General features: G+C 39.0%; 1 protein-coding gene across 1 annotated transcript in view; it reads right to left on the bottom strand.

The window, feature by feature from the left end:
- The window catches only part of malrd1 (MAM and LDL receptor class A domain containing 1), a 56,432-nt gene that overhangs the window by 14,715 nt on the left and 13,816 nt on the right, over window positions 1-27,901 (bottom strand). The window contains exons 11-23 of the mRNA XM_040126354.1: window positions 24,421-24,508; window positions 24,134-24,313; window positions 23,797-23,953; window positions 22,165-22,321; window positions 21,948-22,058; window positions 20,949-21,162; window positions 20,597-20,844; window positions 19,027-19,315; window positions 12,201-12,446; window positions 10,525-10,682; window positions 3,099-3,279; window positions 320-448; window positions 1-162 (exon numbers count right to left, since the gene is read on the bottom strand). Coding sequence (XP_039982288.1) covers window positions 1-162; window positions 320-448; window positions 3,099-3,279; window positions 10,525-10,682; window positions 12,201-12,446; window positions 19,027-19,315; window positions 20,597-20,844; window positions 20,949-21,162; window positions 21,948-22,058; window positions 22,165-22,321; window positions 23,797-23,953; window positions 24,134-24,313; window positions 24,421-24,508 — 2,320 coding nt within the window. The remainder of the gene's footprint in view (window positions 163-319; window positions 449-3,098; window positions 3,280-10,524; window positions 10,683-12,200; window positions 12,447-19,026; window positions 19,316-20,596; window positions 20,845-20,948; window positions 21,163-21,947; window positions 22,059-22,164; window positions 22,322-23,796; window positions 23,954-24,133; window positions 24,314-24,420; window positions 24,509-27,901) is intronic.

The raw sequence follows: 27,901 nt of genomic DNA, 5'->3' as shown, positions 1-27,901 counted from the left end.
CCGGACTGTGGTCAGTGTGCGGTCCAGTTCCTAATGTCTCAGTCCGGTGACCTATCCTCCAATCAAAGTCATCATCAGGGTCCTGAGAAAGCTGACAGGTCTCTTCCCACTGGTTTTCATCCATGTTGAAATTACAAGCACCTGGCAAGCCAACTATATGGTCTACGAGAAAAAAATGCAGAGGGAGCGAGAGAGAGAGAGAGAGAGAGAGATGGAAGAAAACGGTTTGAAATGTGGGTTGAAAGTTGTTTTTCATGTCTAAAATAAGACATATTAATTTCCAATGCCAAATAAAATCTATTTCCCCATTTCTACTCACCACAGTCTATCTCATCTGATTCATCAACACAGTCTGCCTTGTTGTCGCACACCAGGTGGGACTCAATGCAGTTGCCATCATGACATACAAAGTCTGTGACTGCAGGACAGCTGACTGGCTCCACAGCATCTAAAACACACACAGACAAACACAGAACCAGGTCTAAAGGGGAAGCAAGTAGGCTTCAAGTTTGTTTTCTTCATCAAGTAAGCTTATTTAATCTTTTTTAGAATTGGACCATTAGACAGGAACCTATATACCCTTTTCCATTAAAAAAAATAATAAATTAAATCTAGCATCAGAGCAAATGCTACGATGAACAATTGTGTCCTATTAAAACACAGCCTTCTTCTTCTCTGCATCAAAGAGCGCAAGCAGCAGAGAAGAGAATAAACAAAAGCAGGCAAAGGCCTGTCAGGGAAATCAAAGCCTCCTTCCTTCTGCTCCGACTTGTTTGAGATGGAACAGAGAGGAAGGAAAAGAGATCAGGTGTATCAGATAAAGCACACATACAACTACATTATTTGCGTGCGTGTAGATGTGTGTGCACTTTTAAACATTAAAGGCAGAGACATTAAATGATGACTTAAATGAGGAAAGAGTTGAACTTCATTCTAGGAGGTCAGCAGGGTTAATATCATCATAGAATACACTGAAAACCCGTCTTGGGACGCATTTAAATTTGATGGAAGTTAGTTTAGTTAGTTGGAGGTCATTTAGTTTTGGACAGACAGCTTGTTTGCTTGTCACTCTTTGCATGCACACCTCTCAGTGTGTTTTCATCTATGTCTCAGCTTGTCTGTAGGTCAGTATTTATGTCTCTCTGTGTCACTGTGTTTATATTTGTGTGTTGGAGAGAACCTTGGCAGAGCCAGGAAATATCCCACATGTTGTCCAGCCTTGTGTCAGGTCCTGTTTTTAATGTGGAATATCTGGCTCAGACATAAACATTAAATGGAGACTGACAGCGTCTGTCATCACACACAGAAAATCGAACGCTCTCCCTTTAAGACATACTAGCTCTCTCTATCTACTGTCTGTCTCCATGTACTGTGTGTGCCAGTAACAGAGTCTGTTTCACACCCAAACCTATCAGTTGGAAAGATCAGAAAATGATTTCACAGCATAATTATCTCACTTGTGAAGGATGGAGGATGGAGGAAAAGTTTACTGTCATGTAATTCACATTTTGCAATACAGACTAAAATTTAGTAGTTTGGTATTTTCTAGGTCACTTTTACTGTTATGATTACTTATTCAGGTGCTTTAAGAAACCTTGAATTTGGAAGGGCTTGCATCAACCGTTGGTGTACTTTAATCTTACATTTACAAAGAGTCGATCCATGGGTCCAGCAATCTTCAAAGACAAGGTTAAGGTTTATTTTCAAGACTTTTTAGCTAAAGTTATATATAAGCTGGTATGAAAACCTGACTGACAGCAAATGATTTAACAAGTTAATATTTTTTCTCAAACTTTTAAAAGTTTTGTAAAATTAAAGCAACTTCAAAATAAAATAGGCAATAAGAAAGATTTGTGCTCCCACCCTACACAACGCAACTTTAATATATGTGCAGAGGTTTGCTGAATAGCACTGACTCTGATTACTTTGCCAGGTGGGGAGATTTATGACTTTAAAAACTTTCCACTCCAGTGCTCCATTTTGAAACAATGAAATTTCAAGACATTTTCCATCTACTTTGCTCACCTACAGTACTTGAATTTTAAACACCTAAAACAGTCTACAGTGTTCATTACCAGGGCAATTATTTACCAATAAGCTTTCCCTGAGTAATGCTGGCCTAATCTGTGAAAAACCTGTGACAATTCCATGTATGCTACCCCCCTATCAAATTACAAGACTACATATGGGGGTCTGCAGCTCTGTGAGGCTGCACTTGGGCACAGCAGTGCTTTAACATTAATTTACACCTAAGTGTTTACCAGGTGTAATGTTTACCATGTTCAGCAATCTTAGTATATCATGATAGCATGGCAACATCTGCTAATTAAGTCAAAATCCAAAGTTACAGATGAGGCTGATGGAAATGTCATTAGTTTTGCAGGTATTTGGTCATAATCCAAATTAAAAATAAAAAAAATTGTGACCTGATGATGGGGCTAGATGAAAGGAGATTATGATTCATCATCTGGGGACTATTAATGACCACAAAATTGAGTAGCAATCCCTCCAACAGATGTGGAGATTTTTCAGTCCTGACCAAAGTGGTGGACATACTAATTGACCTATATTGCCATCCCAAGACGCTGTAATGTGGCTAAAATTCAGTTGCACTGCCTTGTATTCAACACCCCTTTCAGGATTTACCATACAAACAGGAACACCTGCAGCCCTGGAAAAAAGTGAAAACGAATTTTTAAAATTCTGTTTGCATAAAATAATAATAGATAAAATATAATCTTGGGACTTTGGGGGTCCCGTACAAATCAAGTCTTGGTGGTGTGGAGAGTTTGGAAATCTAATTTGCAAAAAAATTGAAAGTGTATGACTAAGGTTAGATGAGAGGAAAAGTAGTAGCTTGATTTTAATTTTTTGAGTATTGACTGTATAGTTAGTAGTAGTATTGTCATTAGTGTAGTATCAGTTAGTGTATGTAGCATCTGTCTAGGCCTCCAAAAGCTGGTCCTGTTCGACCTGCAATTTTTTTTCAGTTTGTCCTTTAATCTTGTTTTTTTTAATATTTTTTATATTTTGGTTCCATCTGTTGGAAATACTCAAACTGATTAAAAAAGTGTGTACTGTTGGTATATATCACCTACTTGGGGAACAGTTTATGAAATCCAGGTCATCCAGAGCAGCTCCTCCGCTCACATCCCTCGAGCGAATCCCCTCAAATATCACCTCAAAGTTCCTCAGCTTCCTCAGGGGGACCTCTGCTCGGTTCCACTTATTCCCCTGATGCCCTGTTTTATTCCACACTTCCAACAAATTGTTTTCTGTCTGTGGAGAAGAGAAGTGATGTCAAAAGATCATCACGTGGTGGCATTTCACACACTAGTCTGGTTGCACCAAAGGAGCTAACGTCAACTGGAATATCATGTCGAAAAGCCACATAGTGGATTTAAAGCTATAGCAGTGATGATTGTAAATGTAAACTTTGAGTATCATTGATTCAGACGTCAAAAGTGAAGAACTTTAAGTTAAAATGAGTTAACTTTCTGACAGAATGCAGCTGCTGAGAAAGAGTGATTGCCATCTAAGAGGAGTCATTGAAGTCTCATTACCATAACATTGTAGTAATAAGTTCCCCTGCCTTGAGACATGCTATTCAGACTGAAACTATGCTCTTGAGTTATGGTAATGGATTTTTCTCATGCCACATATGGAACATATTAAGAGACAGACTGACGTGTATTCATCTGTAAGTCCTCTCTGTCTTTTTCAATGGTACTAGAAAGGCACTAAATCATGAATAAAATCCTTAAACAACAAATGTGACCTTGAAACGAGTTTGGTGGATCTATGTTTTACGAGCCAGCATCTCAGTGGTGGTTTTTAATGTCATGTCAAAAACATGAATGAGACACTCACAAAGTCATACTACATCAAAATAAATATACACTTATTTGACTCAAGCACAGAGTTTATGGTAAAGGTAGTAGAAATTTAATTAAAAAGCCAACTGCTCAAAGTACATATCATAAACATTGACAGCATAAAACCAAGGAACATTACAGTACAAAACTAAAAAGACAGTTCAGTCAAATATTTTCATTAAAAAAAGGACAAAAGGGTGGAAAGAAAAGGAAAAATCTACATTAACATGGTAACATTAACATCTCTTTCTCTGCAACAGTTACATCTACAAAAGCATAAAGCAAAAGTTAATACACTAAATAACAAGACTAGGTCAAAACCTAGTATAAGGCTGGACCCCCCTTTATCTGTTTGCTTCTCTCCTACTGTCTGTACTCACATATACAGTATTTATTACAGCTGAATTCCCAATAAAACCATTCTCATTTATATGTTTTTCTGTTTCTGTTGTCAACAACAGAACAAGTATGAAGTATGAATCAGTGATTGAAACGCAGCCCATTAAGACTACATGTTAACCAGCAGTCACTTCCAAGCTGCCGCTCGGCACTGCGACCATCTGTTTTGATAATCGCGACATTTTCTGACAAAATCACCATACACATAAATTAAAGACATCGGCTGTGCTGTGATTTCTGCTAGATTTAGTTGCAAAATGACTCAGAGAGAAAGTTAGAAGCTCATTCGTGTCTATGCAGCTACTGTCTACGAGGTGCCACTGGCAACAGTGGAGGTACTAGAGAAGACCATTAGTCTCTGGAGGGGGTCAGGTCCCCCTTGGACCTTAAGCAGCATTGCCCTTTATGGGCATTCCACCAAGCTGCAGCTCCCCATCAGTGGCCTTTCAGAAGAGAAGGCACATCTGACTAGCTCCTCGGGAGGGCTTCTTGCCACTGCACAGGACTGACAGCTCCAAGTCGACCTAGGAAGGCAGGCAAAGTTGCCAGAAAACATCGCGACAACTCCGCTCAGGCCAGACAGTGTGTTAATACTGGAGTCTACAAAGTAAGTGTTCCTGCTGGTATTTACTGTCCCCTGGAAAGACTGGATTGAAGAAGACAAAGGAGTGCTAAATGGCTAAATACACAGATTATGTTAAAGAGTGCTGGAGCAATGGCTGGAGAGCAAACTGTGAACCAGTCAAAGTTGGGTGCTGGGGCTTTGCTGGCCATTCATTACAGCATACTCTCAAATTCCTTGGAGTAAAAGGACTGCACTATAGAAGAGCCAACCACAACATTCTGGAGGCTGCTGAAAGAGCTTTACGGTGTCTGTGGATCTAGAGATTGGATCCCTGGATTAGTGTGCCACTTGTACACAAGTCGGGGGCTGGGTCGTCTTTAATCTGATGATCAAAGACCTGAAACACCCTATGACCCTGGCTTCATCACTGAAGACTTAGTAGCATCAGAAGGTGTATTCTACAATTAGAATTGTGACCTGTTTTTAGCCACATTAATGGCTGGTCTCTATGGATGGCAAATGTTAGTGTATCAGTTGGTCCACCACTTTGGTCTAGACTGAAATATCTCAACAACTAATGGATGGATTGCCATGAATTTTGTACTAGACATTCATGGTCTTGAGCGGATGAATCCTTATGACTTTGGTGATCCCTGACTTCTCTTTTAGTGCCATCATCAGGTCCAATTTTAATTTGCACAGTATTTTGGTTTACGACAATACCAGAAAAACTAATGACATCGCCTGTCAACTGTACTTTGTATTTAATGCTAACTGGCAAATGTTTGCAAGCTAAAAAACTAAACTAGGATGGTGAACCTAATATTACATGCTTAACATCAGCATGTTAGCACTATCACTGTGAGCATGTTAGCATAATGATGTTAGCATTCAATGCTACAACCGCTGTATCCAAGTACAGCCTCACAGAGCTGCAAGCATGGTTGTACATCTTCAATAGGAACCAGTACTTTGGGCTTAGTGCCACAGACAGGGTAGGGAAGTCAGAAAGTATTAAGGGATGGAATAACATGTTGGTTTGATTCTTTTCATGGGAAAAGAATGGCAGCCTTATTCCTTAAGTGTAAAGCCAAAGCAAGCTTGATGCGTCACATGCTTATGTAAGCAACCTAACAGCAATTTGTTGGCCAACTGAGAGGAGGTAATGTGGATTGGAATATCCTTATTGCGACTCTCTCTTCAAATTGCATCCATTTTGTGGAAACAAACATACTTTAGATTTTGATTCTCACTTGAGGTGATTGGAGGCTGTTGTTAAAATCTACTTCAGCGTCAGGTCAATACGGAGAAGCACTGCCTGGTTAAACCCCAGTGTATCTAATAGAGGATAGTACAGATTTATCTACCATCTTCCCGAATTTCATGAGTCTAATATTAACACTGTTTTAAATCTGGAGTAATTCATATCAGCTTCCTCATCCTCTGTTTTTTTTCAAAGGTGACAGAATTACTGCAGGTGTATGACATCACATCATTTATTCAGTTTTAGTTCAGTGCAATGACTAAACATCACACACATAGTAAGCTCTTACAGACTGAGACATCAAACTTGCTGTACTTAAAGTTGCAAGATGCAACCATAGGACTGACTGCAGCAAAAGATACCTACTCTAATGTACTCAGAAGCAGAGGACGAGCAATGTCACATTCTACCCTGCAGTTTGAATGCCTATTAAAATGCACCCTTGGGTCAGGCGTATACAAGGTGTCTCCTCTGTTTTATGCCAATGGAGCCCTGGCTTGAAATAATCTTGTTACTCTGAAAGTAGAGAATAGATTAATAGGCAGCATTACAGCATTTACCCAGATTTATATCATGGAGGCTCAATCAATAAAACCAGCCTTAGAATGACTGACGAGCATATGATACTGGCATACGTAGCTCATACTTGATGTCTGGGTGGCATTTCAGCCAAGGCATTTATTTGATCAGTCTGAAGCTTCATTTCATGGACTAATGCAACCACAAATTCAGTTTGCTTAAAGTGATGAGTGGACATATATTTGTATAATTTAATCTGCGATTCTTTAATTTGAAATTTTGGGGTCCTGAATGTCTTAACCATACACTGAATGTTCCCCTAAACTGAAATCCAATTTGTGTCCATGGCTTTTTCATTTTATAGAACCACTGGTAGCTGTTTTTCTGCTGACTCACCTTCCATCCAGAGTGCAAAAGCTTTTTTCTGCTTAGTTAAATAATGTTACTACATTGTGGGTATATTAGTATGCTGTTTTAGTGATCGGTATGTGCTTCTTAACAAGAACATCTTCAAATGATTAGCCTTGTGATGCTATATATTTTACTTGGGTAGTAGTGTCTTCTCTCTGGCTGACAGGAAGATGCTTGGCTCACCTTAATGGCAGATCACATTTGAACTCACTACACAATATATAACAATATAATTGAGCTAATAGCAGGTTATTAGGCTTTGTTGTAAAGTAATTTATGTCAATTACCATAATATTATGCTGATTCAAAATGCATCTGTAAATAAGGCAAACAAACTGCCTGCTTTCACAAAATGAAATATGAAATATATACGGTGTCTGAAAAGTAACATATTCTTGCACAAAAAGTTATAGTATTGATTGGAATTACAGCTCTTTGAAGGGAGCCGGGGTGTATGGGTCCTTTCCTTTCCGGGAGCCATTGAAAAAAACGACTTGTTGTTCTTTTTTCTTTTTGGCTGGACTGCAACAGCAGTGCCACCCCTACAAACACAAATGTCTGTCCCTGACTGAGCGATGAACTTGCACCACTGGTCGGTCACCCAAGTTTTAGAATTTCCCCATTGGCCATTGCTCTTTCAAAATGAATTGGTGCAATAGTGCTGCTCATTACAATAAAGAGAAAAATCAGGAAGCTTGGAGTGGAAGAATTGAGTCTAAAAAACTATTTGCTATTGGGTTAGGGAGCCTCTTTCATTATTTGAAAGAAACGGGGCTGATCAAAACAATTTAGTGTTCAGTGAAATATAGGGTTTTTGTGTGTGTGTTTGTGAAGGATTGCAAAGGCAGTGAAATGTGGGCACAATGATAAGAAGAATGGGTTTCGCTAAGTACGACTTGGTTCCCTTCGTTTGTACCATAGTAACATTGAAAGGATTTGGATCGTTCGTGAACATAACGTTATCATATGCATACATCAAACGGCCTGACATTGATGCAGACACATTACAGCCATTAGTTTGGGAGTTTGAAAACTGACTGCTATACTGTTCCTCATTCACTCTGAGACCTTGCCTTTGTTCAGGCACTAGCCTACTGTACATTTTGTAGACAGCTCTGCTGCTGAGGACAGTTATCAATGTGATGAGTAACAAGTCTTGGGAGCAGTTCACAGGCCCAGCGATATAAATAGACAGGCCTGTTGAGCCCCTTTTTGAACTTCACAGGGGGAAAACACTTGCCAGGTAAATATAATCCCCTCCGTCCCATTCTGTCTCTAGTGTCATTACCATAACTCCCTTTGTTCTTCAATCAACCTTTAAAGATGGCTCACACTGTACTTACACTATGATGCTCACAGAGTGTGTGTGTGTGTGTGTGTGTGTGTGTGTGTGTGTGTGTGTGTGTGTGTGTGTGTGTGTGTGTGTGTGTGTGTGTGTGTGTGTATTTCTAGCCATACCTAAGAAAATGTGTGTTTGTATTTATGTAGCCTTTTTGACGCATTGAGGCAATAAAATTACTATAATGTTGTAAATTTGTCACAAAGCAATAATCTGTAAGTGCTAATGTCTTTGAGTCTTCTTGGTCATACATTACCTAGAAGGTTATGTACTTAACATCATTTATGTGTCATAGGAGACTATAGGGACAAGAAGCTGAACTGAGATATTGGTTTTCTCTGTCTCTCTCTCTCTCTCTCACCCACACACACTCCACAAAAACACAGACAACGCACTTCACTCAATGTTTTAAATCATACAGGATGATCTCTGAACTCACCACCCCTCTGTCTGTGTAAATGATTCGATCGCCTCATTTTCATTTCAAGAGCTGACCTTCTTTAAAAGGCCAAATTTTACATTTTCCATCCATATGTGAACACGGACATGTAAAATATCCACATGCATAAATCATCTCATCCCTCTCAGAGAGTCACATAATCAATCAAACAGCCAGTGGGCTGGGCTGGAAAATGTTGCAAATCCCATGATTTGAATTTCTGACAGCAGTGTTATTCAGTCTGCAGCAGACTTTAATGTGCAATCCATAGCATGATTGATAGGGAATTTGTACAATATTTAAATTCATAACAGCCACAATAAATACAACATCTTCATGCACAGGTGCCAGACTGAGTATATGAGCAGTATATGAGAAACAAAACATTGTGATTGGAGTTTTTTGTCCATTTCACTAAACAAGTTTAAAATTGCGTATTTGTTGAGAACTATTTTCAGCCACAAAGTTGGTGTGCTAGCAAGTATTTATAACTGCAGGGGGGTCCACTCAAACTAAACTACATTGCCCATGTTCATGGTAATGAAGATATATGTATATATGTATGTTACCTAGTGCAATGGCTCACTGATGTGTGTTTAAAAGTTTTTGGACAACACTGGTGTCACAGATGAATGAGCTATATCAGGCTTTGACTACACAGGTTATATTTGTTAGTAGGAACAAGTCAGTGTTGTTTAACGTCTTTCCATGGTATTTGTTGACATGTTTAGATTTCCACTGTCCTATTAGTCTTATTGGTTAGTCAACCACCTTTAAACCACACCAACGAGCTATGCCAATGAATGATGTTAGATTTTCTCTCCTAAAACAGTAACAACATGGGCTCCGTTGACTACAGGTCTTGGCTGTTGCAGCATGAGACAGCGTCAGTATCATTTTTACAAGAGTAATGATATGCAAATTTTGCGAGGCGGGGTACTACTTGCTGTTTGAAGCAAACAAAAAACTTTGTAAAATTTACATAAATTGCTGACCTGTTTTGCACATTGCATAAAACAGTTTCTGTAGCACACGCGAGGACGCACTAACAATCCTGCTGTGCATATGTGAGAATGTGACCCACACATTTGAACACACATTCACATCACTGAATGAATCTACTCCTGCACAACTCCAGCACTTTGACCTTGAGTCGTACCTGACAAAGTTAAATGAGCGTATACAGACCACAGGCGGGAGGCAGAATAAATCAAAGCAGAATTTCAATGGCAGAAAGCTGCAAGCAGAAATCTTAATCCCTGAAAGTCAACCATGCATATGAAAAAACTAGATAGCTGAACGCCTAACAAACAAGAAGCCTTGAGAGTTGACAGGGCTGGTGTATGCCCAGATGGTGGTGTGGGGCTGCTCTGGGCTGAGGGCTGACCATGATTCCCATCACTCACATGCACCACCACATCACCCCCCACCCCCCCACAGCTGCCCTACAGATTAAACACAGGCAGAGAGATTGACAGCCTCACCGCTCTTTTTAACAAATTACTGGGACCACTAGATAGCACCGCTAATACGATGTGATTACTGTCTACAGTAACATGATTTAATATTATCAGGCTTTATTTCTGACTGAGTGTAGCCACGGTAACCATGCTTGGTGTAAGGCAGTGGGTCTCTGCAAAGCTCGTTTCATAAACTATCATGGGAAGAGTAAAACCATATCTAAATTAAAACACACTCCAGCAGATGGTTTACCTTGATCAACAGCCGTATAGTTCCTGATGCCTTGTGGGAAATGTAGTACCAGAAAATGAGCTTACAGATGGCACTGGACTCTTTCCAAACAGAGCTTCTAATATGAGCTTTATCACCGCTGACTCCCACTGGTGTAGCTTCCAGATAGACAAAATGACCTAAAGAAACGAAGACAAGAAGTGATTGAGGAGAAGGCCTGCAACGAGGGAGATGAAGCAAAGAGGGATTGATAACTATCTCTGTGCGGGCAGCTCTTGCAGCCAGGGACATATTACAGCAAGGTCGCAAACAGTGTGGTGGGGGCGTGAGGGTCAGGGGTCACAGAGTAATCTTTGAAACATCTCCTAATGTCCTACGGTGTTTTGACACAGGAACTACTCTGTAAGTTTTTCAGTCAAATCTTCGGAAGGTGTCTGAACACAAAACCAAACTGTATCTGTGTCTGTGCTGTTGTGTTTTTTTTTCTGCGGATTTGTGGCAATTTAAAATGATCAAACTATCAATAATAATAAACATTTTAAATAGCTTTTCATAGCGTCTATCGCTTCTTATAATTATAAATATACTTAAATTTCAAAGCTAGAAACCTTCAGATTTTCATGGAATCCAACCCTGCTTCGGATACTACTTATGGTGGACATTTTTCAGCAATAGCTAATCGATATATTTACATTCAGTAATTATCTCTCTATATAGTAGTTTTAATTCTTATTCGCTGAGTCTGCCATCCTTGACCTGGATTCAAGTTGCCTTTACATGCCATATCAGCCTCGTTGTTTGATGTTCACTCTCCTAACAACGTATCAGAGCTATATTAAGTTACTACTAACGCAAACTGAACATTTCCTGCTTTTGCTGTTTCACATCAAAAGAACGTAACTGGCAAAACATGGAATGGCTTTTATTGTGATCGGTTTTTGTGATTGGCTATTGAAAATGCATCAAATCTTTTAGGATTTTCATCAGTGGATAAAGTTTTCTGAAGTGAGTAATAGAACAGGAAGGAGCAGCCACAGTGAGCTTTTAGATGAAGAGTTGCAGGCGACAGGCTGCACACCTCCGACTCCTCAGCAAGGGTATTTAACCTTGCTGTAGTATTAAACCATGCTTGACGTTACCATGGAAACAACTGGTGTAAAAAAAAAAAAAAGAGATTGAAATCTTAAGGATTGTAATTTTCAAATGCTTAGAAGGAGCATCATAAGAACTGTTTGTATGCTTATGTCTATTTATCTATTCATGTGTATCACTTTTTACCATGCACACTGTATAATGGAATTACTGCCCTAAGTGCATCGATCATTTGAAGGCTCACCTGCTGTACATCCGCATACTGGGAAGTAGCTCCTTGATTTTGTCAATGAATCAGCTAAACACAGTGCATATATTAAACATTGTGTAGAGCTAGCACAGCAGTTGGGGTCTAATAGGTTGGAGTTTTAAAGTCAGATTTCATTCAGTCAGTTTCATTCACTCTGATTGTACAAATCCACCCAAAAGTGAAGGGGCACTTGTTCAATTATACAATGGTAATTCAGACAGGATGCTAGAGCAGCAGAGATCTCTCTTTTTATTGAGAGACTGAATGTTAACAAAAAGGAACACATTTTATTTGACGGTTTCAGTGTGTATCAACAACTCACAAAATGCGTGAAGGGGACTTTGCAATCACATACCTTTTTCATCCATCAAAGTGTGATCATACGGAGGCCCTATGCCTTGGACAGATCCAGTCCCCAGCGTCCAATCAAAATTATCAGCCAGGGAGCTCTTCCAGCCACAGCGACTGTTTTCAAAGGAGCAGGAAGTACCACAATCCTTTTCATCGGTGCCATCTCCACAGTCGTCTTTGAAGTCACATCTCTGCCCCGGGGTGAAACACCGGCCATTTTCACACGGCAGGAATCCTAAAGGACAGGAGCCTGGAAATAAATCAATAAAACACAAATAAAATATCACTTAGACCACTTGTGCTTGTTTGCCAGTATCAGTCTGTAGCTGTGTATGTTCTTATTTAAGTAATACGTTTCCTGTCAAGGACAAGGTAGATTGATATTGTGTCTGGTGGCAAACATGCTGAGACATTTTAACAACATTTTATTTAACACAGAGGATCAGAGGTCAAGATAGTCAGGAGGTAAAAAGGATTCAAGTGCGGGTTATTCTGTTAAAGGAACAGTTCAACATTTCAAGATATATGCCCATTCACTTTCTTACTAAGAGTTAATTGAGAACATATTTACCACTCTCGTATTTGTCTGGTAAATATGAAGTTATTGCTAGCAGCCAGTTAACTTAGCTTAGCATAAAGCATGGTAACAGGGGGAAAGAGCTAGCCTGGCTTTCTAGCAAGGTAACAAAATCCACCTACCAACACCTCTAAAGCTCACAATTTAACATGTTATAATGTGTTTGCTTAATCTGTACAATAACCAAAGTATCAAAAACAACACCCCATAAAACCACAAATTGTTGCTTATACACTTCCTTTTTTGTACAGATTGAACAAATAAGACACAACGTGTAAATTAGTGAACTTTAGAGATGCTGGTAGATGGCTTGTGTTACCATTTGACACACTCAGGCTTGCTGTTTCCCGTTGTTTCGGGTGTTTATGTTAAGATAAGATAGCTGTCTACTGGCTGTAGCTTCATATTAGAGACATGAGGGTGGTATCGATCTTCTCATCTAACTAAAAAGAAAGCATATAAGCGTAAATCCTATACTATCAAACTATTGCTGTAAAAATGAGATAGTGCAAGAGGGAAAATTCTACGTACTGTTGACACTCATTTTTTTCAGTAAAGGTGCATCATTTTTGAAGGATTTTCATCAGTGGATAATTTTTAGTTTTCTGAAGTGAGTAATGGGACAGGAAGGAGCAGCCACAGTGAGCTTTTAGATGAAGAGTTGCAGGCGACAGGCTGCACACCTCCAACTCCTCAGCAAGGGTATTTAACCTTGCTGTAGTATTAAACCATGCTTGACGTTACAATGGAAACAACTGGTGTAAAAAAAAAAAAAAAAGATTGAAATCTTAAGGATTGTAATTTTCAGATTCTTAGAAGAAGCACCATAAGAACTGTTTGTATGCTTATGTCTATTTATCTATTCATGTGTATCACTTTTTACCATGCACACTGTATAATGGAATTACTGCCCTAAGTGCCCCGCATCTATCACTTGAAGGCTCACCTGCTGTACATTCACATACTGGGAAGTAGAGCCTTGATTTCGTCAATCAATGAATCAGCTAAACACAGTGCATAAACTACTACTACTGTGTGCTTCACCAGATTAAACATAAAACACAAGAGTTCTGTATTAACTTCAGAGCACAAGAAGTCAACTCATGAGTAGGGGGAGCATCTGCATGCAGAATCAGGGTCTCTTCAAGAGGCTTAAGAAGACAAAGGAGCACGGGGCTATGAGCTCAAATAAGTGTATCATAGGGTAGCGGTGCTGGAAGCAGCTGGAATCTGCTTCCTTTGGTGCCAGGCATTCCAGCAGGGTCAGTGCCTGGCTTTGGGGAGTATTAGAGAGGGACATGAGGCGTGATGAAGAGGGGTGGTCCCTGTAATTAAAGGAGAGAAAGGGGTATAAGTCCCTCTTAATCCTTTGTTCCTCTTCAGATGCACAGGACCAGAAGCAATGCGCCCCAACAAAGGCACATAGGAAACCAGGAAGCCACGGCTCCCAACTGCGAATTCAAACTGCCTCACCGCCAACTGCTGGAGCATACTGAAGCTGTAGGTGGATTCGCTTAAAAGAAAAGTGAATGTTTGAAACTAATAATATAACACTTCTTCCAGAACAGTCTACAGTAAGTCCCATTACATATACAGTTCTTCACCTGGTACTGTGTGAATATAGACTAATTAATTTGTCCTCATTAATTCCAGTACATATCCTCTTACACGGATAACTGTAAGGTTCTGCATTGCTGTGTGCAACGTGACCTTCTCACCAGGCACCCACTGTCCTGATATACAGTGTGCTGGTCAGTCACCCTGAGTGTCATACTGCCCTCTGGTGATCAACTCATACCTAATTACTTCTGGAACTGGAAGTCTGACAGATAAAATGTAGAAAGTCATCCAATTTTGACAATGCCAGGTGCTAAGCAATCCATTTTACTGTTCTTTAATCCAACATCTGACATGTTTCCTCACCTCTTCCAATCTGTTCACAAGTTTTACCTGGCTTCCTTTCACTTTCTTTTAATAATTTATAAATTATACTGAAGCTTTGTTGTTTTCATGCCATCCCTCTCTCTCTACTTCCCTTTGCCATTGTATCACAAAAACAGATAGCATCAAAACCCCATTGTTCTTACAGTATGTCTGATCAATCAGGCTAATACAAAGAGTCTGCCCTGTGAACCAATTGCTGTCAAATGCATAGCTGTCAAAATTAAGACTAAATTGAATTTATGATATCAGGGGCCACTGATGACAAGAGGAGTACAAAAGGAGTCTTGTCAGGCTGACACTAAATGACAGAGAAACACACATAACTAACCAAAACACAGCCAAGCTGTATTTAACACATTAGCCCTGTTCAGACATAAATAACAGTGATAGTGATGGCTGTTAAAGTGATGGCTTTCTATTATTCAGACATAGGTGACTTTTACATTAATTTTCCATTTTAAATAATATGAAGGAAGTAGAGAGTTTTCTGTTCAATTCACAGGCAGCATCACTAAAGGATTTAAAAACTTATTTTGTAGATGTAACCTTAATTATTGACCATCATCAGTGTGAGGGACTTCTTCCCAGTCCTATTCTAGTGAATGTAGTAAAAGTTCTTATCAGTTTAAATATTTATTAGGTAGAGGTTTCCGCTACCTATTTTTATAAAGCCCAACGTTGCACAAGCAGAGAATGACAAGTAATTTCTCACATGCTGTATGTAAAGCCTTTGCTGGGTATTCTTTTATTATCCCATGCAGTTGGTATACATAACATAAAAGTCTCTGAATGTGCTTAGCTGATGACAGCGCATTACTTTAAAATGGTTTGCACGTACTGGTCCACAATGTCGTATTAAAGCCATGATAAAATGCTCACCCACTGGCATTATACACATTTGTGCATGCTGAGCTTGCATGAAGTATAGACTGGGTCTCACCGCCCCATCCTGCAATGTCATTGTATTATATGCTGTAGAATGAAGCAGTGAAGGAAAGTGCCCCTGAGGGGCTTCAGTATATAATTACAGTTCCTGCTTGCTTTGCTCTCATCAGTATTACTGTACACCCTCTAGAGTTACTATGAAGTCATCCAAGCAAGGATAAATCACATCCCTTTCTATTTCCATCCTGCTTTATTTGCTTTAACTTGTTCTGAAAATTATACATTTTTTGAAAAGGCAAACAGCTGCTTTTTCTCACTTGCTATACTTTTTTCTATCTAGTATTTCTCAACTTAGTAATTCTACACACTGGAATCGTTATGACAAACACTGCTGGCTCCTTTGCTTAAGCTAATCACTTATACAGTACAGTATTTTTTTTGCCTTTGCATTATATTTGGGTCAGTGATAATAGGGGTGTAGAAAAAGCTAAATTCATAAAACATAAAATGCCCTGAAAGTGAGTTACATGCACATATTACATCATTATACTGCATCTACACATGGGTTGCATATGTATTTATTTATTTATTTTACCACATATTACATCATTATACTGCATCTACACATTGGTTGCATATGTGTTTATTTATTTAGTTTACCACTTGGTCTCACTTTTAACTACCCATGCAGATTTGGTTTGATTTATCCAGGTTTTGAGTCAGCAACTGAATTTTTTTTGCCTACACTTTGGGAGCTGAATTTTGTTTTTGGAGATTACAACATTGAAAAATTACGTTTAAAAATGTAACAGCAGAATCTCTTTCCAAAACAATGTCCTTGTTACTCTGGATAACCCACAGGATACACTGTCAACAGTTTTCAGAAAGACTATTTCCTCAATAAAAAGTAGTTTCAGTGAAAACTGATCACATCCATCAGGAGTAAAGGAGGCATTGTTTCTGCAAAGACACTTTTTTTACATTGTATTTGTATTTTCTGTAGCACCACAAACAACAACTGCAATCACCTTGACTTTGCTGAGGTGTAGACAAAAATTTAAGATGCTGATATCACAAACCATGGACAAATAAAGATTAAGCTGTCTCTATGGCTAGATACCAGCTGAAGTACATGAGAAAACTCAGTTGTTGTTTTTTTGGGGTTTTTTTTTTTGAGGGTTTTTTGGTAACAAGGATGGACAACTTGTTTCAGCAGCCACCAGTGCCAACGCTGCTCAAGACAAAACATTTGAGTATCCTTTAGAATCTTCAGAGTATTGGTGGAGGCATGAGCAGAGCAGGAGAGTAAGATAATAAACTGTTGGTGAGATACTAAATGTAATTAACAGCACTAAAATGGAGGCATCATTAACACGGAGACCTGCGTTTAAATCTAAGCGAGACCATCACTACTGCAGAGTTCTCTGGTGACTGATTAATACTCCTGCTCTGTAGGAGTAAAGCTATCCACTGTAAGCGCTAATACCGACAAGTGCAGAAAGACAGTGAGACACTGAACCAAGTAAGAGAAAGAGACAGCTGGGATGAAAATCATACACATCACACTGCTTTTAATGAGAAGCTTTTCCAGCTCAAAATGACAAGGAGACTCGGGCCACACAGCTTCAGTCTCATGCCTTTCTGGGCACAGACGGCCCAGAAACTCCCTCTTCTCCCCGGCATCCCATACAAGAGAAAGGTAATTAATTTAATAGGTCATTTATAGCTGCAGTGACAATGGTAATAAATCATCTCTTGTTGTTTTCTGTCACCTCCTGAAGGGTTCCCTCGTAAAGAATGTAAGGGATGCAGAAGAACTTCTAATAGCCGAATAGTTCTCAAGTCTGAGATAGAGACAATGCTAGGGCTCACTTTAGTCAGATGGTGACAAATGCTTTTTTAAGTATTCCCTTCAGTAGCTCACAGAACAAATTTCTGTGAACTACTTCGCCTTCCCTTCATATCTCAACATAGTTCTGGTTGAAACTGGGTGCTAGGGGAGGTTTCTAATCTATTTGGATTAGTTGAGTTGTATTTTCATTTCCATTATAAAAATTGCATACATTTCTGAAATGGCCAATTTTCGCCTTACAAATGAAAACAAGGTTGTAGTGTCCCATCAGCCAAAAATTCTCTGATTGCTAAGCATACTACTTCAATAAAAGTCATCTAAACTGTAATTATGTACTTCATCTTAGCAATTTAATATATTTCCTAAAACAGAAAAAAAAATTTTTTTTTGGCATTTTAGGCTCTGCAGTCAGTTCCTTTTACACTGTCAGTTATTTTTTAGGCTTTGTGTAAAATACTTGTATAAACTGGCTATTTCTTTCAGGAACAATAATAAAAACCAATATGTTACAGCTACACCCTGGTCTTCATCAAGGCATCCAGTCTTTGGCTGAAATATACAGGCTTTTCATTATCACTCCAGTACAAACAAGCCAGGCTTTTTGCTTTGACTTAACCGCCATGGTGAAATTCTGCACTTGATTTAATATTGTACTGAAGCTGTCAAAGGCTGCTGCTGTTGTGGACACATGTTACAGTGTCTCATTGGGCTTCATAGGTCCATAATATTGTAACAATGGTTTCTGAACCAGTCCAAGCTCTCTGAAAAAACAAGGAAAAGGCAATTCAAAAAAAGATTTCCCCTAACCCCCTCGGATGAACGGGGACCAATAGGTAGGTGGGGAAAGGTGTTACAAAGAAAGACCAAAAACACAAAGTACAGAAAAGGCTGATGGGAATGTCATTACTTTTGCACGTATACGGTTATAAACCAAAGTAGTGGACGAATTAAAATTTTAACCTAATGGTGGCACTTGCTGAAAAGTCAGGAGGATCACCAAAGTTATTACAGTTCCTCCCGAACACAGCATGAATGTCTGTATCAAATTTGCTGGCAATCCACCCACCAGTTGTTGGGACATCAAAAATGTCAACATGATTGTGGCCTCAGAGCAATAGTTAAGGGGCGCCAAAATTTGTTGGGTTCATTCTCTTGAGACCATGAATGTCTGTACAAAATTTCATAGCAATCCATCCAATAGCTGTTGAGATATTTCTGTCCAAACCAAACCAAAGTGGTGGACTGACCAAGTGACATTGTGTTCCCCTAGAATGGGGAAAACATTCTGAAAGGCAATTCAAATAGAGAGTAGGATTATAGTAATTCCAATTTTTGTAGTGTGATGGATGATGCTAATAAAATCAAAGAGATAAGTAGAAAAATTGGAAAAAATAAACTTCAACGGCAGTACACACTTAAGTCCAATTGTGGCAGGTAGGAGTAAGCATTTGGTGGGAAGGTGGAGGAACACAGTCGCAACAGAGTAAACAAAAACAAACAAAAAAGAAAACAAATGAACAAAAAGCTAAGCAAAAATAAAACAAAACATAGGAAATAAAGTTTAGTGTATACCTGCAGGAGGTGGAAGAGTGTTGTCCTCTAATCCAGCTGAGGAGGCAAGCAGACACCCTGGAGAGAAAGTGATGTCATCCAGGCAGATGTCACCCTTTGAACTTCGGCCCACTTTGCCCTCAAACATGATCTGGAAGTCTCTTGCGTAGGTCAGTGGGATCTCCCTCATCTGCCAGTAGTTACCCTGGTCTCCTGTCAGGTTCAGCAGGAGATGAAGATTTCCTTCACTTTTCCTGAACACGCTGAGGGTCCCGATGCCGTCTCCTGACATGTGAAAGTAGAAACGCATCTGGACAAAAGGACAGAAATTGAGAAATCTGTCAAAATAAGGCAATGATTTTGTGGATGATTTTTTGTTTTTGAGTTATTTCCACATTGATATTTGATTTCTTCTGATTTACAGAACAACAGTGTAGAAATATTATATAATAGCTTACTTTGTATGCACCTAGTTAAATAAAAATTACTCCCACTAACCCTACTGTACTGAAAGTATTTTAATTTATATCTTTCTATATTTTTCCTCTAAATATTTACATCTTTGCTTCTTAATAATGTGTTTTGGTTGTTGAGATACATATTAGGTCTTCTTAGGGACACTGAGAGCACTTTTTTTCCATTGTGTTTGGAATGAATGGTGTCAACTCTTCATGGCAGAATATGGAAAGAAAGAGAGAAATCAAAAGTATGCAAATACAAAGGCAATGAAGTTTTAATCGCGTCACTGGATCTATGCACTTTTCCCCTCGGCTTGGAGAGAAACTGCCTCTCCATCATGCAGCTCACAGGCAGTGATACTGTATGTCTTATAGGTTTTCTCTCCAAATGGAGGCCCGTTCATGAGCTACAACAGCACAACTGCACCCTCCATCTCGGGAGAGAGACTGGCCATCCTTCTGCCCTCCCTTCAGTTTAATTAGTGCCTTTTTGCTGACTGCGTGATTGATTGACAGGTCAGGAGTGTGATAGGACAGACACAAGGCACAGAGCAAACTGGGCAGTCAATCAAGAGATCTTTCCAGGTGGAGCATCAGGCTGACAGCTGGGAGGACACACAAACATGCACGCCTACACACGCACAAAGACACACACACACACACACACACGCACGCACGCACGCACGCACGCACGCACGCACACACACACACACACAGTATGACCTGCATAAACCTATATTCAATCTCTAATTGCCTGTTGAGTAACTGCAAGTCTATGAATGACTGATTCAGAGATTTCATTTGGTAATATTTGTTTAGGTAAATCTTGTGTACAGAACCTCATTTCAAAATATGAGGGAGACATGTCTCCCAGGGAGACATACTTACAGTATAGATAATTTACGTTGATCTTTAAGCAGTTATGTTCAAAAGAGGACATAATGTAGTAAGTTATTTACCAGTTTGACGAATGCATTTAATATAATCTTCAATTTTGTATGAAGCTGTTAAAAGGCCAAATAGTGTTTAAGATGTAAACTCCTCCTATTTACACTGAGCCTCACTGCAGTGATCAAACCACTCTGACCCCTGCCTTCTGCCTTCTTCCATCTGCCCTTCGACCTTGATCTTGCCTTGCACTGTGAGCTCCTGCGGCTTAGCAGGGGTCCTGATATACAGGCAATGTCTCCAACCGAGTGCGGGAAAGAGCTCTCAAGGTAGAGGTAGTGCCCTGAGGGGTCTCTTAGGGTGTGGTCACTTGACGGCCCGGTGCCAAATGTGGGAGTGCTGCCTGCTTTGATCAGCCAATCAAAGTCATCCTGTCGGCACTGTCGCCAGGTACAGAGGTCAAACTCAAAACTGCAGCGTCCACTAAAGCCCTCTGAATGACAGCAATAAAAAAAATAAATCAATTCAGGCTATCCAGTTATCTGAAAATTAATCTTTCTGCAGGTATCATCAGTCAGACATTAGAGGAGAACTTACTGCAGATGTAGGGATCCTCATCAGAGTTGTCGCCGCAGTGGTTGATGAAGTCACACAGGTTGTCCTGAGGGATGCAGTTGCCATTGGCACAAGCGTACTGCTCAGGTGTACATGGCTGAACTGAAGGCAGCGGAGGGGAGCAGTACATGAAGCTGACATCATCTATCACCACATCGCCCATGTAGCTGATCCCTCGCTCAGCCCTGAACACGACCTGACAAACGATGGCAGACCTAGGATCACCTCTTAGTCTAGTCTGTCATGTAAACTAATAATAACATTTTTAGACTCCAGGGTCAATGTTCAATATTATTAGACAAGACATTGAAAAGAAAGAGCCAATAGCTTCTGTCCTAATGAGTCATGATATTTGGTTTCTTAGGGCAGACAATTGATGGAGAGCCCACAGAGAAGAGGAAAAGGGCACTTGGAGCCTGAAAAAGGGCTCTTAGAGGTTCAGCGTGAAAATGCCCTTCAGCTGCTGATTGTACCATCAGCACATATCTGACTCTGTCTGGTCCGACAAAGGTTAATATGCATCAGTGAAAATGTGCAAAGGCCGTGGTATTTGGTCAAAGGCTAAATACATCAATGTGCAGAGTCATTTAAGAGGCTGTCGTTCAGTCCAAACTGAATGTCAATAATCTGAAGCACATGTGTAGTATTATAATTATTAATACAATAATGACAACCACTATGGAACACACATCATTGCGAAGGTGCTTTTCACTGTTAAATTTATGAAGGCCAACACTGTAAAGCTCCACTCATCATTGAGAGTGCTGCTTAGCCTTTGAAAACAGATGATTAATGTGGCTGTTCATAAAGCAAAGAGGGTCTAATGAAAATATACTATTTTTCTGCCTCTGTAAGTAGTATTTGTTGTTGTTCAAGCTACCCTTACCTATTAGCAATGGAGCAAGCACCTTACACTATCCAATCCAATCTCTTTAGAACAAATCCAAAAGTATTTCTAAGCAACAAAAATAATTTCCACACCTGGAAGTCGTGTGATAACCCCAAAAACACTTCTCCCCGTTTCCACTTGTTGCCTTGGTTACCAGTCTGAGACCAAACCTCATGAGTGACATTTCTGTATTTAAGCAGCACCTGCAGATATTGTAAGAACAATAAATATAATTATTTCTGTACAGTGTGAGACCTTGTACACAGGTATTAGGGATATTCCCCTGCTGAGTATGTCTGCTCTCCTCACCTGCAGTGATCCTACAGTGAATCCACTCATGTAGTACCAGAAGACGAGGGTGCACATTGGCCCAGTGGAGGAGATGACAGGTGTCAGGAGGTCAGTGGTTTGACCATAGCCGCCATTTGAACTGTCTGCACACATATACCAACCCTCTCGGCTGCCTCTATCACAGGAACGACAGGAAATACAGGAAAATATTGTAATTATGTCCTCAGATTGTGAATCCAGCATTGAATTTTAGACAGTGAGCCTTGAGTTTGCATCACACCTGTGTGAAATCAAGCCATTAGCTTGATTGGCTTGAATATATGCAAAACATCAAACAAAGACTTTAAAAAAAAAAAATGACAATGCACAGGCACTCAACTCTTTGACAGTATGCCACCTTTTCCTACTTTGAGAACTGATTTGTATTTTTGAGGTTGAGCACTAAGTTTTTTTCTGGAATCCACTTTTCAAAATCTTTTTTGTAATTGCTTTTTTTTTTTTTTTTACATCGAACAAATCCTGTTCTATCTTGCATTATGAAACTCAATAAAAAATGTAACTTGTTTGGCCCCTAAGACTATCCTCATCCTATTTTCCATGTACTAGCTACCTGTAGTTTTAAGTTGTTTTTTATAGCTGTGGACACGTTTTCTTCCAGTGAAGACAACTAGAGATGAACCAGTTAGTTGATTAATCAATTAGTCAATCAACAAGTTAATAGTTAATTATTCTGATAACCAATCAATCATTTATGTAATTTTTAAAGCAAAAATACCAAACTCTCTCTAGTTCCAGGTTTTCAAATGTGAGGATTTGCTTTTTTTTTTGTCTACCGCATGTGCAATCCTAATGACCACAGTTTACATAGCATTATTGATGCTCTTTCAACTCTGTTCTGTAGCCTTTAAGCCAGCAAGCCATAAACTGTCAATCACAAAATGGCCCACTTACAATAGCAAGATGAGTAGTGCTGCAACTGCATCGACTCATCCTCACACTCTCAGCACCATGCTTATATCTGCTCCAACCCCCTTCTGCTTCAACTTATTCAATTCCCATTAAAAGTATTGCTCTGCATGGGTTAAGTAAGACACAGTGTCCACTCTCCATTTCACTCATGCCTTATCGATTGAGAGCGAGCCAAGGCGGCTGTAGGAGTGAGGAAGAAGGAGTTGGAGCCAGACGGAGAGTTTATGAAAGAAGATAGTGTCTGCAATTTTGGCTGAAGGAAAAAATTACTGAAATGTAGCGGTCAAAGAGCACTGCCATTTTCTGCTCTCACCATCCAGTCAATAAAACATAGATAAGGACAATAAGGTCAATGTCTATTCGCTATAAATAGGCCGCACTTTCTCAGCCTCACAGTCCATTTTTTGCTCATGTTTTTGCTTTTAGTGAAGTTAAAAAAAATATATGCATAAAAGGCAAGAAAAGGCAGGTCAATAATTATAATGTATTTCTACTTTCAGTGCTCTATTGTTAGCTAGTTCCTTAGCTCTCTACATTTTTGACCATTTAAGGGACAGAGACATACTTGCTTGAAAAATGACTGTAGGTGCAGCTTAATTTTTTCAGTCAATTAATTGATTACTTCACTAATTTTTTCAGATCTAAAGGTATCACCATAATCATTTTTTTTTTGGTACTCACAGGGTATGGTCATTAACAGGACGATGGTACTGCTCTCCATCATGAATGCTTTCCCCTTGATCAGGTGACCAGCGAAATGCATGGTTTGGGACTAAAGAGGGGTCGGCACTCCTCCAACCACATGTGGCACCGCCTTCAAAATCACACACTTCCTTTACTGGAGAAACATAGAGGTAAATTAAGAAATAAGGGAAGAGCAACGGAGAAAAAATGCAGGGAAATGTGAGGGGAAAATGGAAAAGAAAAGAGAGAGAAGCCACAGAATACTGTGAAAAAAATATTATGAAAGTGGTGTGTGACTATACAGAATTTATGAAAGAAAAAAAAAAATTTTTACTGCAGTTTATTTCATCAGAGCCATCAGAGCAATCAGGACTAAAGTCACACTCCTTGCTCTGGGGAACACACTCCCCATGTGCCCCACATACAAACTCTCCATCAGGGCAGCTGTGGGGCTGGACTGTGGGGGCTGGAGTGGTCACTGCAGGGGTTGTGGAATTCAGCATGGGGAGCTCTCCTAAAACAGGGCAAAGTAGGAAATACAAGTCAACAGTTGAGATGGAAGCACAAACACTGGCCTAAATTGTGTGTGCCCATCTCTTGTGTTATGGCATACTCATTTACCTTCATACGGGATGCAGTCCAGGAAGGAAAGGTCATCAATGGCAATGTCTCCATTGAAATCATCTCCAACTGTACCTTCAATCAAAATCTGGCAACAAAGAAAGTGAGAAGAAACACAAGATAATGTAAGTTTAGACTTAAAATACAAGATTGAGGTGCACCAACTACAGTAATTCCATTTCAAAGTTTATGTGTTAAGTCTTTACTAAGTTCATTGTAGTTAAGTACTAATGGAAACTCTTTTAAAAGTGATTTAGAAACTGAATCAGGTTGCAAAATTAGAAATTAAGAAATTTCTAAGCTAGAAAAGACTTTAGTAATGTATATGTTGGTTAGAAAACAAAAATAGCTTTTCCGTTGAGTGTCAGGTCAGATATGTTAACTTGTATATTCCATATTACCTCTTTTTACTCTTCAATCTGAATGGGTCATACGATGTTATAAGCAAGCTAATGTTAACATTTGCTTTTTCAGTTGCTTCAGTTAGCAGTTAGCTCATTCGTTGAGCAAAAAAAAAGCCCAGAAATTTTTCTCAAGAGTAGCTGTAGATCAGGAAAAAAAAGGGCTAGAGTGGATATTAGAGCTAGACTTCTTAGATGGCAAAAAAAAAAGAAGCCCTAAATGAATGCTAATGTTGTTGCATGTCCGGTGCAAGAAGGCAAATGTAAACACACTACTATCACATTAGCTCTAACAACTTCATTAAGCTAGGGCTGTGTGTCTTCCGGCCTGTTTTCATGTTTCACCAACCCCTTTGTGGCCAGAAAATCGATCAAGGCAGAGGCCTGTCGACAATATTATTACATATTAACTAGCTGTTACCTCTGTTAACTCTTTAGTGTAAATTGGTCATATATTAGCAAGCTAACGGTAGCTTTGTCAGCTGGTTTAGTTAGCAGTTAGCTAGCTTGATAAGAAAAATGTTTAGAAACCACCACTGAAAGACCCCTTGAAGCCAGAGTTTCTATCAATGTAGATTTTATATTTGACTACTTTGCAAATGCCTCCTTTCTCCAAAACTGTTGAATCTCTTACGAATTTGGGAGAATACACATTATTTCATTAAACTGACAGACTTGGCTCGAAACATCCTACACTAAACTGTTATAGGGCCTTGGTCATTTCACTGCCATAATTTGTGATCTTGTCAGGGAAAAAAAAAATTCCTGCATAAGATATTTACATGCAACTGTATCATAGTTTCTTTTTCCAATATATTACATCTAGCCTTAATGTTTCTCAAAACCAGGATACATGCTGGATATCTGCTGTTTACAGGAGAAAATCTATTACATATTTATAGGAAATACTTGAAAACTTTGCATATCACCAGGATACTGCATGAGTGTATCTATTTAACCTTAGAAGACATTTTGATTTGTAGTTGTAGGAAAAGCACAGGTGTAACCAGTACTGGGTACTAATTACATCTGTGTAAAAATGACCTATTATCTACATTGGGACAGCTATTCGTTTTCCATTTACACACAAAGTGAAATCTGGCCTGTTTGCTACGTGTCATTGCCAAGGAGTGGAACAGTATTTGGAAAAATTTAACGGAGAGAGTCTGATGTTACCTTTCAAGGAAAACAGCTTGAACATTAAAAATAAGAAAATGTTTTCTGCTGATAATGTTACTCTAGTAATCAGTCTAATACACATGCACTGCAGAATAAAGCATAACTGATAAACAAGGCAAGCCTGTTAAATGTTTATTCTCTGGAAGAGGGATTTTGTGAGTATTTACTGTAGGCTTTTAGAATGTCACATTAACATGATTCAAGCATCAGTGTTTTGTAAACATGGTTTGCAATATTTTTTAAATAATGAGCCATTTCCACTTGCTGCCTTGGCATACAGCTTGTTTTCGAAACAATTTAATTAACTTTAATGCTCTGCAGCTCACTGTTGCTTTTTGCATGATTTTTAAAATTTTCTTTAGTTGCTCTAAGCTGAGACAGTGTTGCTTGCACATGGAGGATATGCATTAGTTGTGGTTACATTGGTCACATTAAATCTCAGTGCAAATTCAGACGTATGTTGGTACAATTTACTCTCTTGATGTGAAATCCTTATGCTCATGTCATTTCACGGCAGTATGCCCATTGTGCGAGCAAATGGATTAGCCGGAGTCTGAATTTAATTCATCACTCTTTCTTTTTTTTTTTTCACTTTTACCTTTTCTGCAGTCAATTATCTTGACAAACAGAGCTCCTGTTTTCAGTGCCATGATGGAGGAAAAGTCTTTAACTGCCTGTCAAGTATACTCATTCATAAGTAATGACAACAGAACATCAATCTTGAGGGATCGATGTCAAGCAGTGAAGCTATTAAATAGAGCTTCATCGTGCAATGCTGCTATGCACTCTCAATACAGACACTTTCCTTCACTAGTGTTTCAATGTGTTTACCTGAAACTCATGTCTGCATGTCTATATTTGATTACTCAAGGGGACTGAATGCAAAGGATTCAGAGTGGGATAGGATGTGACTACAAGTCGGATTATATTGATTAAACTGAGAGTAATCTATTAACCATAGGTGTAGTGTAACTAAGTACATTTTCTCATGCACTGTGCCTAACTAGAACATTGCGATATTTGTACTTTCATAATGTTTTTTCATTTTCTTTTCTTGATACATTACATACTTACATTATGCTTCTACTCCCCTACATATCAGAAGGAAATATTGAGCTTTCAGTCAACTACATTTATTTGACAGCTAAGTTTCTAGTAGTTTCAAAACATGGTCAGCTTTTAAAATATGATGATTTGATAATGGCCAATACGAAATACTGCCTAAAAACTAAAGCATCAATGATAAGGGTAATTTTGCATAATTAATATCTTTACTTTTGATATTGTCATATTTTTTGTTAATAAGCATGTATTTTCACTTATTCTACTAAAAAAAGTGAATGCAGCATTTTTACTTGTACTGGAATTTTTTTTTTTTTCATTGTAGGGTTGCTACATTTAAGTGAAGGATCTGAATACTTCCTCCAAAATTATTAATATAATAATGATATACATAAAAGTGAAAGTGATAATGGTATTACGGAGGATAAATGTTATTGTTGATCTTATTTTCCATTACTTACGATTAGATGGAAAAGCTAAATCCAGCATAATGGTAACTACAGCAGAGTCCAGGCACTCAAAAATCAGTCTGTTCTCAACTGTTATAGTAACTCAGTCAGTCCTAAAATAACAGATTTGATAGATGTGGAGGAAGCAAACCTGCACTTTATCACAAACTTGGGTAGTATAATAATCGTGTTAATGGGCATATGAATAACCAGGTTTCTCCTCGGTCCATGTAAACGCCATATTCCAAATATGGTCAAAACAAGGATAAGATTCGAAACAGGATACAATGTGAAAGCAAATGTCTTCAGTGAGTCCTGGTTTATAAAGCATAAGGGTAAAAACACATTAATAAAGATTTTATTTCCCATTTTGTATCAATTTCTGGAGCA

The sequence above is a fragment of the Xiphias gladius genome, chromosome 5, assembly GCF_016859285.1.
Source record: "Xiphias gladius isolate SHS-SW01 ecotype Sanya breed wild chromosome 5, ASM1685928v1, whole genome shotgun sequence".
NCBI classification, from domain to species: Eukaryota; Metazoa; Chordata; class Actinopteri; order Istiophoriformes; family Xiphiidae; genus Xiphias; species Xiphias gladius.
The sequence above is the reverse complement of the archived record's forward strand: the minus strand, read 5'-3'. Positions and strand labels throughout refer to the sequence as shown.